General features: G+C 41.5%; 1 protein-coding gene across 2 annotated transcripts in view; it reads left to right on the top strand.

The window, feature by feature from the left end:
- Window positions 1-4,572: 4,572 nt before the first annotated feature.
- zmym2 (zinc finger, MYM-type 2) overlaps window positions 4,573-15,102 on the top strand; it is a 30,616-nt gene continuing 20,086 nt past the window's right edge. The window contains exons 1-5 of one of the 2 annotated variants that reach the window (XM_046403872.1): window positions 4,573-4,695; window positions 11,336-12,046; window positions 12,483-12,651; window positions 14,411-14,565; window positions 14,784-14,932. In XM_046403872.1, the coding sequence (XP_046259828.1) occupies window positions 11,351-12,046; window positions 12,483-12,651; window positions 14,411-14,565; window positions 14,784-14,932 (1,169 nt within the window). In that variant the 5' untranslated portion in view covers window positions 4,573-4,695; window positions 11,336-11,350. Of the gene's footprint in view, window positions 4,696-4,747; window positions 5,661-11,335; window positions 12,047-12,482; window positions 12,652-14,410; window positions 14,566-14,783; window positions 14,933-15,102 lie in introns of those variants that run through there. The other variant, XM_046403870.1, reaches the window with a different exon arrangement.

Genomic DNA, 15,102 nt, shown 5'->3' with positions numbered 1-15,102 from the left:
CGGCTGACAAGGTTATAAAACCCCTCGAGAGGCTTTTAAAAACGTCTCACCTCCCACGGAAAAGAGAAACCAGCTGATGTCTGAACTCAGCTCAGACATGGTGCAAAAACAAACTATCATCACTGAGTAAGAGGACTCACATGACTTCATACGCAAGTATTATCATAAATCAGAATCAGAATTCCTTTATTTATCCCCGAGGGGAAATTTTTTTTTGGAAAAACTTTGCACTTGCAGTTTTCCCAACCAAGAAAGAAAGTGAAAGATATAAAAATAGGATAAACAACAAGATAAGTATAAATCTAAAAAAAATACAGGCATTTACATGTGTAGTAAAAATATAAAAATACAGGTATTTACATGTGTCTGTACATATATACATCATATATATCAATTGTATGTGTGTCCGTCACAGTGCAGAGTTTAACAGTTTGATGGCGAGAGGCAGGAATGATTTCCTGTGTCGCTCTGTGGTGCATCGTGGGAGTAAGAGTCTTTTGCTGAACGAGCTCCTGTAACTGATCGGCACATTGTGGAGAGGGTGAGAGGGAAAGTCCAGTATAGTCCTTATTTTGGACAACATCCTTCTCTCACACACCACTGTCAGAGAGTCCAGTTCCTCTCCCACAACATGGCTGGCCTTCTTGATGATTCTATTGAGTCTGTTAGTGTCCCTCACCCTCAGGCAGCTGCCCCAGCAGGCAACAGCATATGTGATGGCACTGGACACCACCGACTCATAGAACATCCTCAGCATCGTCCTGCAAATGTTGAAGGACCTCAGCCGCCTCAGAGAATAGAGGTGGCTCTGGCCCTTTCTGTAGACCATGTCCACGTTCTTGCACCAGTCCAGTTTGTGGTCCAAGTACACCCCCAAGTATTTGTGCCCAATATACTATACAAATGTATTCTTATTACAGATGTGTTAACCCAGCGATTCCTGCCCAGGGGTACTCGTATGCCAGGGGGTGAGTGGTGAAATTGTAAAGAAGGAAAAAAAAAACAAAAGATAAATTATTGAAATACTCTAAATAACTAAAAGTACTGGATTCACTGTTGAAACTATGCACTAAAGGTAATAAGTAATTGACTGGAACATCCTTGGGTTGCATCCTGCAAATGCAACCCAAACTAACCAGCAGTTCAGTTATATGAAAGTGTTGTAACAACCACTGTTATATCAACTTTAATTTGATTAATACCTAAATAACATCCTGTTTGAGGTTCATTCAAATGCTAACATTTGGAACATTTCTATTGGTCATGAATTCATCACACTCAGTTCTGGAGTTATGTCCAACAAAAACATTGGGGAGCCACTGTATTAACATATAAGCATTGTTTTAATGTTGAAGCTGACTGAGGTAGAGCTTAATTATTCATATACCAGTGGTGATTTAGTCCATAAAAATACATAATATTTCATAGACGTGTCTGCGGATATTCTCATTTATCCTGGTCATAGCTTGACTTGGTTTTGTGTCTTTGAAAGACATATTGCATTTAATTCAGTCTCCTTGAGATATAATTTATAGACTGCTCATGTATGATGTATGTAAGATGATAAAGGTCAAATCTAAAAATATCTAAAAATGTAATAATACAAATATGATAGATGTTAGAAGACATGGAGAAGAATTAGGATAAGATTCAAAGTGCAGGTGCATTTATCAATCCGTACACAAGACCCCTATGGTTCTGACAAAAGATGCTATCAAATGTAGGATTGGATGTTGTGGGAGCCTGGCCCACACTGGGACCAGAAAACACTGGTCTCTGCTGCTCTGATTTTGATCATTCTCTCTTTCTTCTGCCTCCCTCTGTTGGTGTAATATCAGAGCTTGAATAAATGTATTAAGTCACTTTCCACCATTGCAAAAGTGGTGTTGCTTTCAAATTTTCCATCAGTCTCATATAAAATTGAGAAAATATTACAGAAAGGGAAGAATATCAGTTGTTTTATAGTCATCAAAGTCTTAAAATGGAAGTTATACTAAATCAGCACGTCTTGCAAACATGCACTCTGTGCGTGTGTTCTTTATAAACGGAATCCGGAGTCACATTGTATTAGTGAACGTAGAAAAGAAAATACTGCTCAGCAACTGACAGAACCATGTTCTTTTTATCAACGTGATTTTTTAATAAACCAAGCTTACCCCCTATTAAGTGCTTCACTTAATCTGTAGAGTTTAGATACATGTGAGTATACATTGTAGAAACTGAAATCATTTTTCATTCCTGACGTGAATCCGATCAGCACGTTTCTGTGCTGTACGTCACTACTTTGAACGCACCTGATCCGCCATATTTGAAACGTAATCATCAGTCGATTCGATTTTTTTTTTTTTTTTTTTTTTGCCCCCCATCGTAAACATGACGGGTTTGATATGATTTTTATCTTGTGTAATAAGTGGCCCGTGGTATTTTATAGTGAGTTTGTAGTGATCTTATAATACTTGAAGGTGCCTTTATCTCTTTTGACATTAGTATTCTACTTATCCTATAGGGACAAGAAAGGTGTTCCGCATTTCAAAGCGCTCTTCTGGGATTATTAGTCATGTTTTGGGCCGTTCAGTTTCTTCCGTCTGTCTGGATGAAATTCCGTGGGGAAACCTGATGTTACACCGAGAGAGTTTTGAACATGAACTCTCTCAACCCGGATCCCTGCTCCTGATTGGACCCGAGCTGAGTACTTCAATGCAGCTTGTTGTAGCTCTTCGAGATAAGCCTTTTATGATCAATCCGCGTAATTTGTCAGCGGCACTGGGTTCACTTTACACGGGAGATGTGATATGTATCAGAAAGGTTAAATAAGCTTAATGGAGAATTTAATTGCCAACCATGCAACCCCTGATTGCTCCTCCTGCGCTTGCGCAACGAAAAAAAAATAGAAAAAATACGAATGGATACTGTCAGAGAAGATAGAAATGAGTGAGGGCTCACTCTATCTCTACTTCCGGTTACAGTAAACGTGAGCAAGAGGAACTTCCGATTTAAAGGACCATACCAGTGTTTTGGCAAGGTTTCCGCTATACCTCAATACAGGGTTCGGTAGCAAGGAATTACCTGTAGTCGGCATTACGTAAACAAATTACAAAACACTGTAATTAGCGCAGTTTACATTTGAAAAGAAAATCTAAGATTAGATTATAGTTATATTGCCAAGGACCACTTGATTATGTTTTTATTACATTTTTAAAATATGGAAGTTTTAAAATTGTAGAAGTTTTTTTTCCCCAGAGTTTAAAGCAATGCTCTTTTATGTCATGAAAAATGTGGTTGACATACAGTTTCTTAGACAAGTGCTCCACTTTGCAGAAGACATAAAGTAAACATAAACTTCTGGACTTCATCAGCAAGCAACAAAAACTTGCACAAAGAATCAGAAAAAACACAGTACACCTGCAGTTTGTGCCAGTGTGGTGGATCATTTGATTTGGTCCCCTTTAAGTGCTGAATATGCAAAATACATTGTATTGCCACTGAAAATGTTTTGAGATATTTAAAGAGAAAAAAATTATATTTCGGAGTAATCCAAAAGTTTTACATGCATTTTACTCATATGGATTATATTGTCCTACTATTTACAAAAACTGCCACACAGATTGTATTCAGTAGACTAACTGACTACGTACATTTCAAAGTAATCTAATCCAACACATTCTGTACAATTTGAGAAATGTCTCACTTTTAAGCCCTTTGAGACAAAGTGCTTGTAAAAATGGGCTATACAAATAAAGTTGTCTTGTCTTGTCTTTAATGCAGTCATTACTTTCCATTCATTTCCCCTCTGTTACCAGGCATATTAAAAATGAACTTCAAATCATTACAGTGAATGACAAAATTGTAATACTGTTAAACAGTGATGCACTTTGAGTGCAAATGTCTTTGGAAAGTCAGCATAGTATTATCTCACGACAAAATGTAATTTAAATTGACTTAAAATTAACAAAGACTTCACATTCTATTCTATTGAATACACAACTCAAATTTGAAAAATCAGACATTGGATTTTAACATCATAGAAACCTATAGTTTTGTCACCCCTGCACTAGTTTTTCAACTTTGTTGCCTCAAAACAAAACAAAGTCTAGTGATCAGTTATAACTGGTTGTATATTTCCACTGCTCTAATCAGCAAAACCATAGGATATTTTTGTTGCAGTACCCCAGTTTTTTCTCTTTTCTAGTTTTTCTTAACATCCTGACCTCACATCATCTTGCAACCCCATGCGGCTAGTTACCATAGCATAATGACTACCGTTGCCTTCTCTTTATTTTTAATTAATACATAGTCTAGACCTAAACTGCCCTGCTGAATTTGAAAATTCTGTATGTTTTTTTTTCAGTCTGATAACTGAAATGCTCAAAATGGCTGCTGCGCACCAAATGTCATTTGAGATCACACAGTGATAGTTGACTAACCAGACAGTTAGCTTAAAATTAACCAAAATATACTCATATGTATATATACAGCTGGATCAAACAATCAATTTCATTCCATATCCCCCCAATACTGCTGAAACACAAAGCCATGCCCTCATCAGGCTCACAACCGACGTGTTACGGAGTGAGTCATCTTCACATTAGACAACCTTCGGACGGAAAGCGGAAAGTTCTACGTTGTGCGCACGCGCTCCCCGGGATTAATATCAAGGCACAAAAGTGGCGCTACACCGTTCCGAGCTGTACTCCGGTAAGCGAATTTCATAGACGTTTTTTATATTCCAGTTTTACGCCTAATTAGTCAAAGTTTCGGGAACTTGTGCGGGTCGTCAGGTTCATTTCCACAGACTCTCTCAGGAGTCAGGCTGGGGCGAGAAGACACAGTTAGTGAACAATAAACAGTTAATTTTAACAGATTTTCTCGCCTGCTCTATGTGTGCTGTGGCTGCTGCCGCCTCTAGTCTCCAGTATTGTTCAGTTGGCTCCCTAATGGCGGACGGCAGGCAGTGCTGTTTTCCGCTGGGGGAGGAGGAGGGGGGGCAAATTCTATCTGGTTGTAAAAATATTGAGTTTATACCTGTCTTTGGGTCACGGTAACTCCCAAAAGACTCGTGTAATCACGATGCTGGAATTTATTTGAATTGCGTTATTTACCACCGCATGACACAAATGAAAACAGTTCATGTGATTCGTAACGCTAGGGCGCCCCTTGCGGTGGTCGGGTATATTTGCCACTGATTGCGCCAGGGTGGACGTGCAGGGTAACTTTCCAATTAAAACCCCAGCGTCACAGGTATCATAAAAATCGGGATTTTTATTCGGATTCCGGCTGTGCTTTGGTGGCACTGACATGTGTACGATTGAAAAATTACACTGGGCGAGAAGGGGGGTTGTAGTAAAACCACACGCTGCCAGCCATTAGGGCTTGTATTTTGAGTGTCACACTGTCTATCCTGTGCAACATTTGTTTTTTTTATGTATTTGAGGCAAATACGTTGTGTTCATTTTAGTGATATCTTAACTACGGCGCAGTCTGTGTCTGCTTTCCCCTCCTCGATCCGCCGCTAATCCAATGGCTGTTTGCGCCAGGAAGGGCAGGGGTGGGAACGGAACGGAACGGAACACCCTGAACCACGTTTCTTCTGGATCCCAACTTGGAAGCCAACATACCCCCTCATTTACCTGGGTTATTTATGGGAGAGTTGCGCAGCTCAGGTAGTGCTGGTTTTGTTTATTGTTCTTCATTAAAGTTTTGGAGCTGCTCTCCATAGCCAAGTTTGTTAAATATTACTGTTGAAAAGGGAGAAGGGACATAAGATCTCGGATCAGGTCGAGTCATAGTCACCGCGGTAACCGGGTGCCCGGACTGGATTTGGTGCTGTGGTGGTCTTCATGGAGCTGAGCTTCTAGCCAGTGTTAATCAAGGGCACAGCCAGGGGGAATATTGCGGCCCGTGAGAGCTTGCTACGGGTTGTCCTTATGTGGTGTTTTTCTAACATTTCAGAGTAGCGCTCATCAGCTGTGTAGAGCTCAGAACAGTGAGGCTTTAGTTTTGCGTTGAGCTGGCAGGTAACCGGAATGGGCTGCATTTTAGCCCATCAGCTGGCTTGGGGGGGATGTTCTGGTGGCTGCGCATTACGCATCACTTCTCAGTGACATAAGCCTTATATAATAATCTCAGGCGTTTGATTTGAATATGCTGTTAGTCGGTTGTTTTCTGCGCAACTTGCGCTAACAGCCGCATGCCTCCACCTTATGACCTACGGGAAAATGATGTCGATTTGGCTGCGTGCGCAAACTAATAGTGTTGGATAGGTAGAGGAGCACCTATGAAAGGTGACGATGTGGCTAGGGTTGGTCTGGCGCAGCTGTTGAATTTAACTATTTGTATGCTTGAGTATTTTGTTGCGGGGGGGGTGTCTCACTCCAGCCCAACCCACCGCTCTGTCCACCTGGTGTCGACGGGAGCAAGGTTGCATGTCAGAGCTCATTAATGCTGGACCTTCATTTCCCTCACATCCACGTGAATGCAGGCTGGCTCACAGCTCTGCATTGCAGTCTGAACTGAGTCTAGACCAGGCTATTTTTTCCCCTCAGAGCTCTACTGACTTGCTTTGCACAGAGAATCCCTCTGTTGGTGTAATATCAGACCAAAAAGCTGTGATGCATTGTTTTGCAGCTCAGCTTGCGTTTTGGGGAGGTGTTGAACATGGGAAGAAGAGTGCCTTTGGGTCCTCTATTAATACTTTGACACCAGTGAATCCTCTGGTCATAGACAAATGTATTCTAACCCTAACACATGTAGTCTCTAGACTATATCTTCTAAAACATAGGCTTGAGTTATGTTACACTGCACAGTCACTGATTTTGGATATGGGTTTGGAATCCCATCCTGTTTTCCAACAGTCAAGAACAGCTTATTGATCTTGAATGTCATGCTGTTTTGGCTTGTACTTCCTGTCACATGGTTGCTGTGAACAACTCTCTTCCTCTTTCAGCTTCTGTGTTTTACAGCCAAGTAGATCTTAACAATCATTGTAGACACACAAAATGTTTTTAACCTAGGATGGCGAATCCAAGTCATGAATAGTTAATGAATGTGTAACGTTCATCCACTCATAACCTTAGACTTCCTCGTGTGGTTGTTGAAGGGTTTGATATCAAGAATGTCTGTTTGCTGTGGATGAACACTGCTTGCTTGACTTCCATCAATCCTAGTAGGAAAAAAAACGTAGCACAGTGAGCACTGCTCTGGTATGATGCTGTTCCTGAGTTTCGAGCAGTGGGATCTGAATGTGTGCATTGTTTTTATTCAAAAGGACAGACTTTATGAATTTTCACACATACCCGCACTTCAGACAAAGTTTTTCATTTTTAATTTTGTTTGAGTTAATGTGAGGAAGTATAACCCGATAATATTTTAGATGACAGTTTTGATGCAGTCTTTTCCAGTGGTCAGTAGTAGTGGTGTCTGCGAATGGTAACATGGGCTAAGGAGTGGGTTTGAAACAGGTTATGTGCGCATGTTTAAAATGAGTCTTTGTCAAAGGATCCTATTGCTGTTCACATGGGAGTGTAACCTGTCCTTTAAACATTCGGAAGTGCAACACAGTAGCTCTGCTGTAAATATCAGTGTACTACAAACACTAATGTTTGATTTTTGGTGAGTCAGTTGGAGGTGCTGATTCAATTTGATATTTGTCTTGGATTCTGTTCACACCTGGCATTAACATGCATCTGGAGAGACCACTTGTGAATGGATCTCACTTTCCTGTTCTATATGTAAGTAAAGTTGTACATCGCTGGGAGAAAAGACACATGTTTTACACACAGAAAGAATAACTAAATGTACAGCCTTTGCCAAATTTACTAGAAGCCCAAAATAAATAAGAATCTGCTGTACACAGCATTAAATTAATTGTTTACAAAGTTTCTCCTAATTCAACAAAATGCAGCCTGGAGATTTTCCTCATGGGCAATAATGAAGCAACATATATTGGTTATTGTTTTTTTAAACTTTAAAAAGTTTACTGTCAACAAAATGTGGTCTCCTTTCATAAAGTTTGCGAAAATGGTGACAGCAGGTTGCAATACCTAGCTCTTAAATATTGACATAAAATGCACTTTTGACATGGAGCAAACAGGTTAGCACAGCGGTGCAGCAAGAACTGTCACTTTATACAAGTAACAACCTAATGTATTAAATGCCAACATTAAAAGAAGGCACAAATGATTTACAATTTGCCACAGCTGTTAAATAAAATTAAATTACTCACTCAGCAACAAACTACATTTACATTTTCAATGTTTTTTGTATGTTTTCGCAAGAATTTGTAAGTATCAAACATAAATGCTTTTTTGATACTGACTGAAATATGTCCCTAGTATTGAGTATAGGAATAGTCATACTGCTAGTGGCTCCTACTGTTTATTTATTTATTTTCAAAAAGGGCAGTAAACAAAGACATTTCAGCAAGTCTGGAAAGTTGGAAATTTTGGAAGGGTACAGTTTGGAAAATATGGACAGATTAATAGTGCAGATCTCACTCTGAGACATCTGGAGATGCTTACTTTCAGGAATCGTCTCCAGTCATATGAACATGTAACTATCTGACCATTGCATTGAACCTTGTTGGGAGGTCAGGGTCACCTGCCAGCCAGCACAGTACCTTAATGCACTGATTTGGAAAGTCTGGCTTTGTAACCAACATGCTGCCCATTTTACAAAGAAGAAAACCTATAAATGTTTCGTATACTATTTGCCATACAGACATATGGCAAAATCTTATGTTTCTTCATGAAAAAGAAAGTGGAAAGTGAACATTGAAGAAACTCAAATACTCTTCTTCTCAAAGGTATACATATTTTCTCAAAAATTACATACACTATATAGGCAAAAGTACTGGGACACCAGACCATTACACCAATGGGAACTTTAATGACATTGCATTCTAAGATTTGTAGCTATAACAGCTTCCACTCTTCTGGGAAGGCTTTCCACAACATTTTGGATTGTTTCTGTGAGAATTTTTGCTCATTTACGCAGTAGATCATTTGTGAGGTCAGGCACTGATGTTGGACCAAAAGGCAAAGACCTGGCTCACAATCTCTGTTCCAGTTCATCCCAAAGTCAAGTCAAGTTCTTCCACACCAAACTCATCCAGCCATGTCTTTATGGCCTTCAACAAACTGATGCCACAAAGTTGGAAGCATAGCATTGTCCAAAATGTCTTGGTATGCTGAAGCAAGATTTCCCTTCACTGGAGATAAGGGGCAGGGCCTCTGAAAAACAGCCCCATACCACACCTGAACTCAATGATAAAGAGGTGTGTCCCAATACCTTTCTCTATATAGTGTAGCTGTAGTGCTGAAATATTTATTGGATGCACCCCATCATGTTGGGACCAAAATGGCCGCCTCAGTGATGTCAAAGCAGTGACCCAGCTTCCTGTGCTGTGTCTGGTTTTAGGTGTTTTCAGGCTTTTCCTGTTCAGGGTGACTGCTGGGGTGAAGAACATAGCGCTACAAAGATCATTGTCTGCAAAGGGGTGTGTGTGTATGTGTGTGTGTGTGTGTGTGTGTGTGTGTGTGTGTGTGTGTTTGTTTGTGTTTCTGTGCTGCAGCTGTTGGCAGTGACGTGATGTGTGGCTTACAGCCACCCTCACTGCTGTGTAACATGAAAAAGAGATTTTGACAGAAACAGATCAACACAAAGAGTGCAGTCATCTCCCAAATTGCTTTAAATAATATTTAATCAGAATGTAGCAACATATTGGCCTACAGCATATGTCACTGTATTTTTTCTCTTCTGGATTTATAGATATTTCATTTAGTAACACTTCACTGTGAAATGCAGTTTTACTTTGGGCACTACATGTACTGTGAGTAGCCATTAATAAATTCAGTACCACACAGGTTGATAGCAAAACCTTTTAAATATTGTGCGAACTCAACAGCACCCAGATGTAGAGCACAGAGAACAAGTCCCCATGGTGGTGGGCCTTACCGTCGCCACGGCAACCAAGGTGTAGCTTCACCAGTTGCTGGGGGCAACAAGAGAGAAGCTGTTTAGAGCGACGTGCAGGGAGGGAGAGATGTGAAAGACAGCAGGTGAGAGGAGGAGTAGAGTGCTGGATAGTTAGGTAAGGAGGTGCAGAGAACAGGAAGAGAGGAAAAGGAGGACGAGAGGAAGAGACGTGACGGGGAGGAGGAGCAAAGTTGTCCCCGTTGCTGGGCAGGCACATAGCAGTTCCTGAGAGTCTATGTTGAGCCATGAAGACATCGCCTCTACTGTTGCACCACGACTACTGGAGCACAAAGCCCTCCACCATCCACCAGGACTCTGAATATAATTCTGCAAGTAGTGCAACTGTCTTGTCTATTGGAATCATTTTAGATAATTGTCTCAGCAAAAACAAAATAGAAGGCAGAGGTGCCTGAGCTGATTTTGCAACAATTCTCAGTATTTCAGAACTGTAAACTCTTTGAGGAGCTGGCAGGTCTGTACAAAGGTTACATGAATAATTACCAGTAACTGAATTTTAAATTCTACCAATAATTTAATTATAAGAATACTGAGAGTGCTGAGGAAAGTTATTTGCGTCATGGGGTTTTATGTCTCAGAAAAGCTGTGTTTGTTCTTAACTATATAGAAGTATAGTGTTTTGAGCCTTGTTGTACTGACACAAACAAAGATCCCTGAAATGCACCACTGGTCTTGCTCCTTCTGGGATGATCATGTGATTCACATTTGAGTCACACCTGTGGAAGGTATTGAGGGATCCTTGTGTTATCCTTCTCTTCCTTCTATTTTTTGTGGCCCTGCTCTTTTTTCCTTTTAGTGTGCTTTGGTCACCTTGAAAAAGGAAAAAGTTGCCTCATTGAAAGTAAGAGAGCAGTCACATAACCACCATTTTTCGCCACAGCCTCCATTTTGGCAAAGCGTCCAGTTAAATCATAGTTCTAGCTCAGGCTTGGAGGAAGTGGGTTGTAGCTTGAAAGAAGAGGCTCTTAATTGGGACAAACTTAGTTGAAAATGAGATGGATGATTGAAAGGGTCAGTTCAAAGTAAATGATAAAACAAAAGTCAGGGGCTTTTTTTTCTCGTCTTGCACAACTACTCTTTAACCCCGGATGTCATCATGTCAACATCAAGTATGTTTGTGGCTGTAAAGGCTGCAGGTAAGGTTTTTGGTGCTACGGCTACTAATGATGGCATGGAAAACAGAACAGGTGGTAGCTAACAATGACAAGAAGTCTCCACTAGGCATGGAGGGGAAGGGGGGCTCTTGTTGCTAGGGTTACCTGTGCTACCTGCACAGATGTTAAAACCAATCTCTGGTGCTGGCTTCACCTGATTGTCTCCTAACTGCCTTTTGTTGTGCTACCAGGTGGTTGCCTTAGCGATGGACGGGGGCTCAGAACCAAACCCTGTCATGGCAGAAGAGGCAGGGGAGCGGGTGGAGCCCATGGATGCCACTCCTTCCCCCCAGCAACAGACCACGCCCCACTCAGAGGAGGCTGTGGAGGCTGTTTCCATGGTAACAGAAGACAGTGCCACAAAAGAGGGTGGCACTGATGACAATGATGATGATGATGTGGTTCTCGTAGGGGAGGAGGGTCCCCAGCCTTCTGCCACAACCCTTTCCCAAGACACACCCAGCACAGACTGCCTAGAGCCAGCTGCTGCCGTGGCAGCTGTAGACATGTCCACGGCAGTGGTGCCTTCCAGAACCCCTAGTTCTCCCTCGTCTTCCAACACATCTACAGTGGCAGCACCTCCCAAACCTTTAACTACGGCAGCGGAGCCTATTGTCATTGACGACGAGGAGGATTCCGAACAGAAAGACGCTTCCCTTACCTCACCAGCGAACCCTGGAGCCTCCTCTGCATCCCACTCACCAGGTGCACTGAGCAGCACTGAGCCAGATTCAGAGATCAGGATTGCCAGTGTCACCACACTGGGCTCTACTAGCCAAAAAGGAAGCTCCTCCACTTCTACAGTAAATACTCCACCACATCCAGTGGATGTCCAGGCAGACATGAACCTGATGATAACATCAGTGACATCACTGCAGGGTGGGGCAGCAGCTGTCACAGTGGTGAGAATCACCAAAACAGGTTTTATTTACACTTGGCTAAATGACATTGATCTATAATCTGTAATCTCTTTTTAAAGATGTATGTTGAAGAAGTGTTTTTTTTTGGCTTCTAATTGTTCTCAGACAAAGTTGGTTCTTCTGATCTTGTCTGCTGGTAGACATTGTTGAAAGCAGATGTTCTCTTTGGTGTAGCAAGCTAATTCTTGGCAAAGTAGATAATGATAAGTTTGTAATGTCACTACTGAGAACCAGTATTTTATTCCAGTATTTATTCATCCAAGTTACACACCCAGTTGGATGAGGTTGACTCCAATGCTGGTTCTTCAGACTGCAGACCGTACAACCCTTGAGTCTTTGGTTCTTTATCAGCTTGTACTTCATCTTAATGCTTTGTCACAAATGAGGAAAAACTCACCTGAGCGGCTTGTTTGTCTAGGCAGGTGAAGGCCAGGCAGAGGAAAATGGTCTGCAGATCAGCAGTGCGTTCAGCTTGAATCCTGACACCCCACCTGGTCGACCAACAGCCTCATTCAACCCTGGGCGGGGCTCAGGCCCCATGGGCCAGCTGGCACAGAATGGAGACACAGGGACTCACAACAGAGCAGGTAATGAATTTACTGTGTAGCAAGAAGATATTTAATTTGGGATGTTTTCACTTTTAAAATGTTATGATTGGGACGTGATTAAGTGCCATATTTGGCCTTGGCCTGTGTAGTGCATGCAGGCAAACAGAACTTATCAAAAGTTAGAGCTTCCTGTGTGTACACCCCCATTACACTGTTACGTGAAACTAGTCAACAATATCACGTGAGCAGTAGCAGGCCACATGTTTCTGTTCATCATCACATATTTATATTTTTGTTTTGAGGAACCTGCATGTTACTGTGTTGGTGAACTGGTAAACGTGTCCCCATAATAACTCAGAAAGAGAAAGAAGAATTTCCCTCCAGCCATTCCTAAGATATCACGTTCACAAGAATGGGACAGACAATTGGATGGACAACCTGAACACATTATGCGTACATAAAAAAAACATGAAACAAAAATAAATGGGAAAGGTGGCAAATGAGGAAAAAGATTGAGCTGTTGGAATGAATGTAAACAAATTCCAGTGTTCGCCTTAAGAGCTACCGAGTGAACCATCACAAACTTTGATGAACTCCACCTGTGTGCTAAGCAGAGATTTTTGAGTGTAAGTGGTTCAGTATGCTTTATGGAGAGTAGGACCACATCTTGTGAAATCATGCCTTTGAAAGACACAGACGCAGTAAACCTGTTCTTGCCAACTCTTTTCAGCGATACTTGTTTTTAAGATTAGAACACTATGAATTGGGTAATTCCCTCATTGCAGACCTATGGAGAGTGTTCATACAAGGATTAGATTTCTTGTGAGCAGTCAGGCACTTTTGGATTTCACAGTGAAGTAGTCACAAGCCTTTACGGACTTATAAAACAGCAAGTTGATAAGTTGGGTCGTTGGGACTGTGCCTAAGACAGTCTGTCCTGTCTATCTCCACACAAGCTCCAGATGGTGCTGTTGAGTGGTACTTCGTTCTAAAACTGGCTATTTGAGGATTTGTTTTTAATTTTAATTTATTGTTTGTTGTTTTTGGGGTTTTTTTGCCGGATCATAGTTTCATGTTTGCATTTCAGTCAGTTTTGAGCAGCCACACCTGCTGCACTGCATCTTATCCAGGGGTACAGCCACAGAAACAACAAAACAGAATTTGGCTTGAGATGGAACAAGTGTGAACCTGTGTTACTTGAAACTAGATGGATTGGCAGTGATAACAGCAAGTGCAGTTTTGTTTTCCTGGGTGCCAGTGTTGTCAGACTTAACATGCAACAGTTCTCTTTAGTTCATACAATTAAATGTATTATATATCCAAGAGTATGTAGACACCATCACTTGACATGTTTTTGAACAGCTCCCTCCACTCCTCTGCAAAGACTTTCCACAAGACTTTGGAACCATGGCCTCTGATGTCGTCCAAAGCTTGCAAAAAAACACCATAGGCTTTGAGTACACTCAGCTCTCCACAAGAATTTAATAGGTCAAAACATGCAGACATGAGACAAAGAACAGCATTAAACATCAGTGTTTATTTCTTGATTGGTCAGTCAAACTTCAGTCAGTAACTGGTATTAGCCTGTCAAAAAATGTGCCCATAACTGATGGCAGTACCAGAATGAGACAAACTGGTCAAAGAGGGGAATTGATACAGTGTTTCAGTCTTGCTCTGACAAACTGAATCCTGCTGTTAAACTTAGACTCACTGTTTGTTAACCTGGAGAAAACAAAGAGATGCAGGATGGAGACGGCTGTTAATTTATGTACTGTTATTTTCTTCTCCACCCCCCCAGACTCATGGATCTCCCAGTCAGCTTCGGTCCCTCGCAACCAAAAACAGACGGGGGTCGACTCTCCGTCACCTGCCACCTCCCTGCCCAAACCTCCAGGCCAGTCTTCCTCATCTTCCTCCTCCTCAGGCTCCCAACCCCAGCCCAGGACTGTCAAGGTGATCAGTTTTCCCTTTCTGCTCATTGAGGTCTGATGTAGTTCTTTGTGAGCAGGAAGACATGGCCGACAAACTAGATATTTTCTTTTTTTTGCCTCTTTAATTCAGAGTAAGAGGTTCATTTTTCCATGCAACCTTTGTATATTTGTTGGTCATAGATTACCTATTGCCATTGTAAAACTGTCCTATTAAATCATCATTGTGTTTGTTTATCCAAGGTGACCTGTGCTAACTGTAAAAAGCCTCTGAAGAAAGGCCAAACTGCCTACCAGCGTAAAGGCTCCACACACCTGTTCTGCTCCACCACCTGTCTCTCTGCCTTCTCACACAAACCCGCCCCCAAGAAGAGCTGCACCATGTGCAAAAAGTAAGTCACAGCCCGAAGGTGCTTGAACCTACTTAACAGGAGTCATTTTATAGTTTGAATTTAATGTAGGTGTAACAATAAACTAAATCTGCGCTTGAGTTTAAATTAAGACAAGAGTTTTGTTGTTGTTATTTTTTTTAAGTGAAATTACTAGCCAAGGACAACTAGTA

Source organism: Scatophagus argus, chromosome 11 (assembly GCF_020382885.2).
Source record: "Scatophagus argus isolate fScaArg1 chromosome 11, fScaArg1.pri, whole genome shotgun sequence".
Classification (NCBI taxonomy): domain Eukaryota; kingdom Metazoa; phylum Chordata; class Actinopteri; family Scatophagidae; genus Scatophagus; species Scatophagus argus.
Note: the sequence above shows the minus strand (reverse complement) of the source record. Positions and strands in the feature narration are given on the sequence as shown.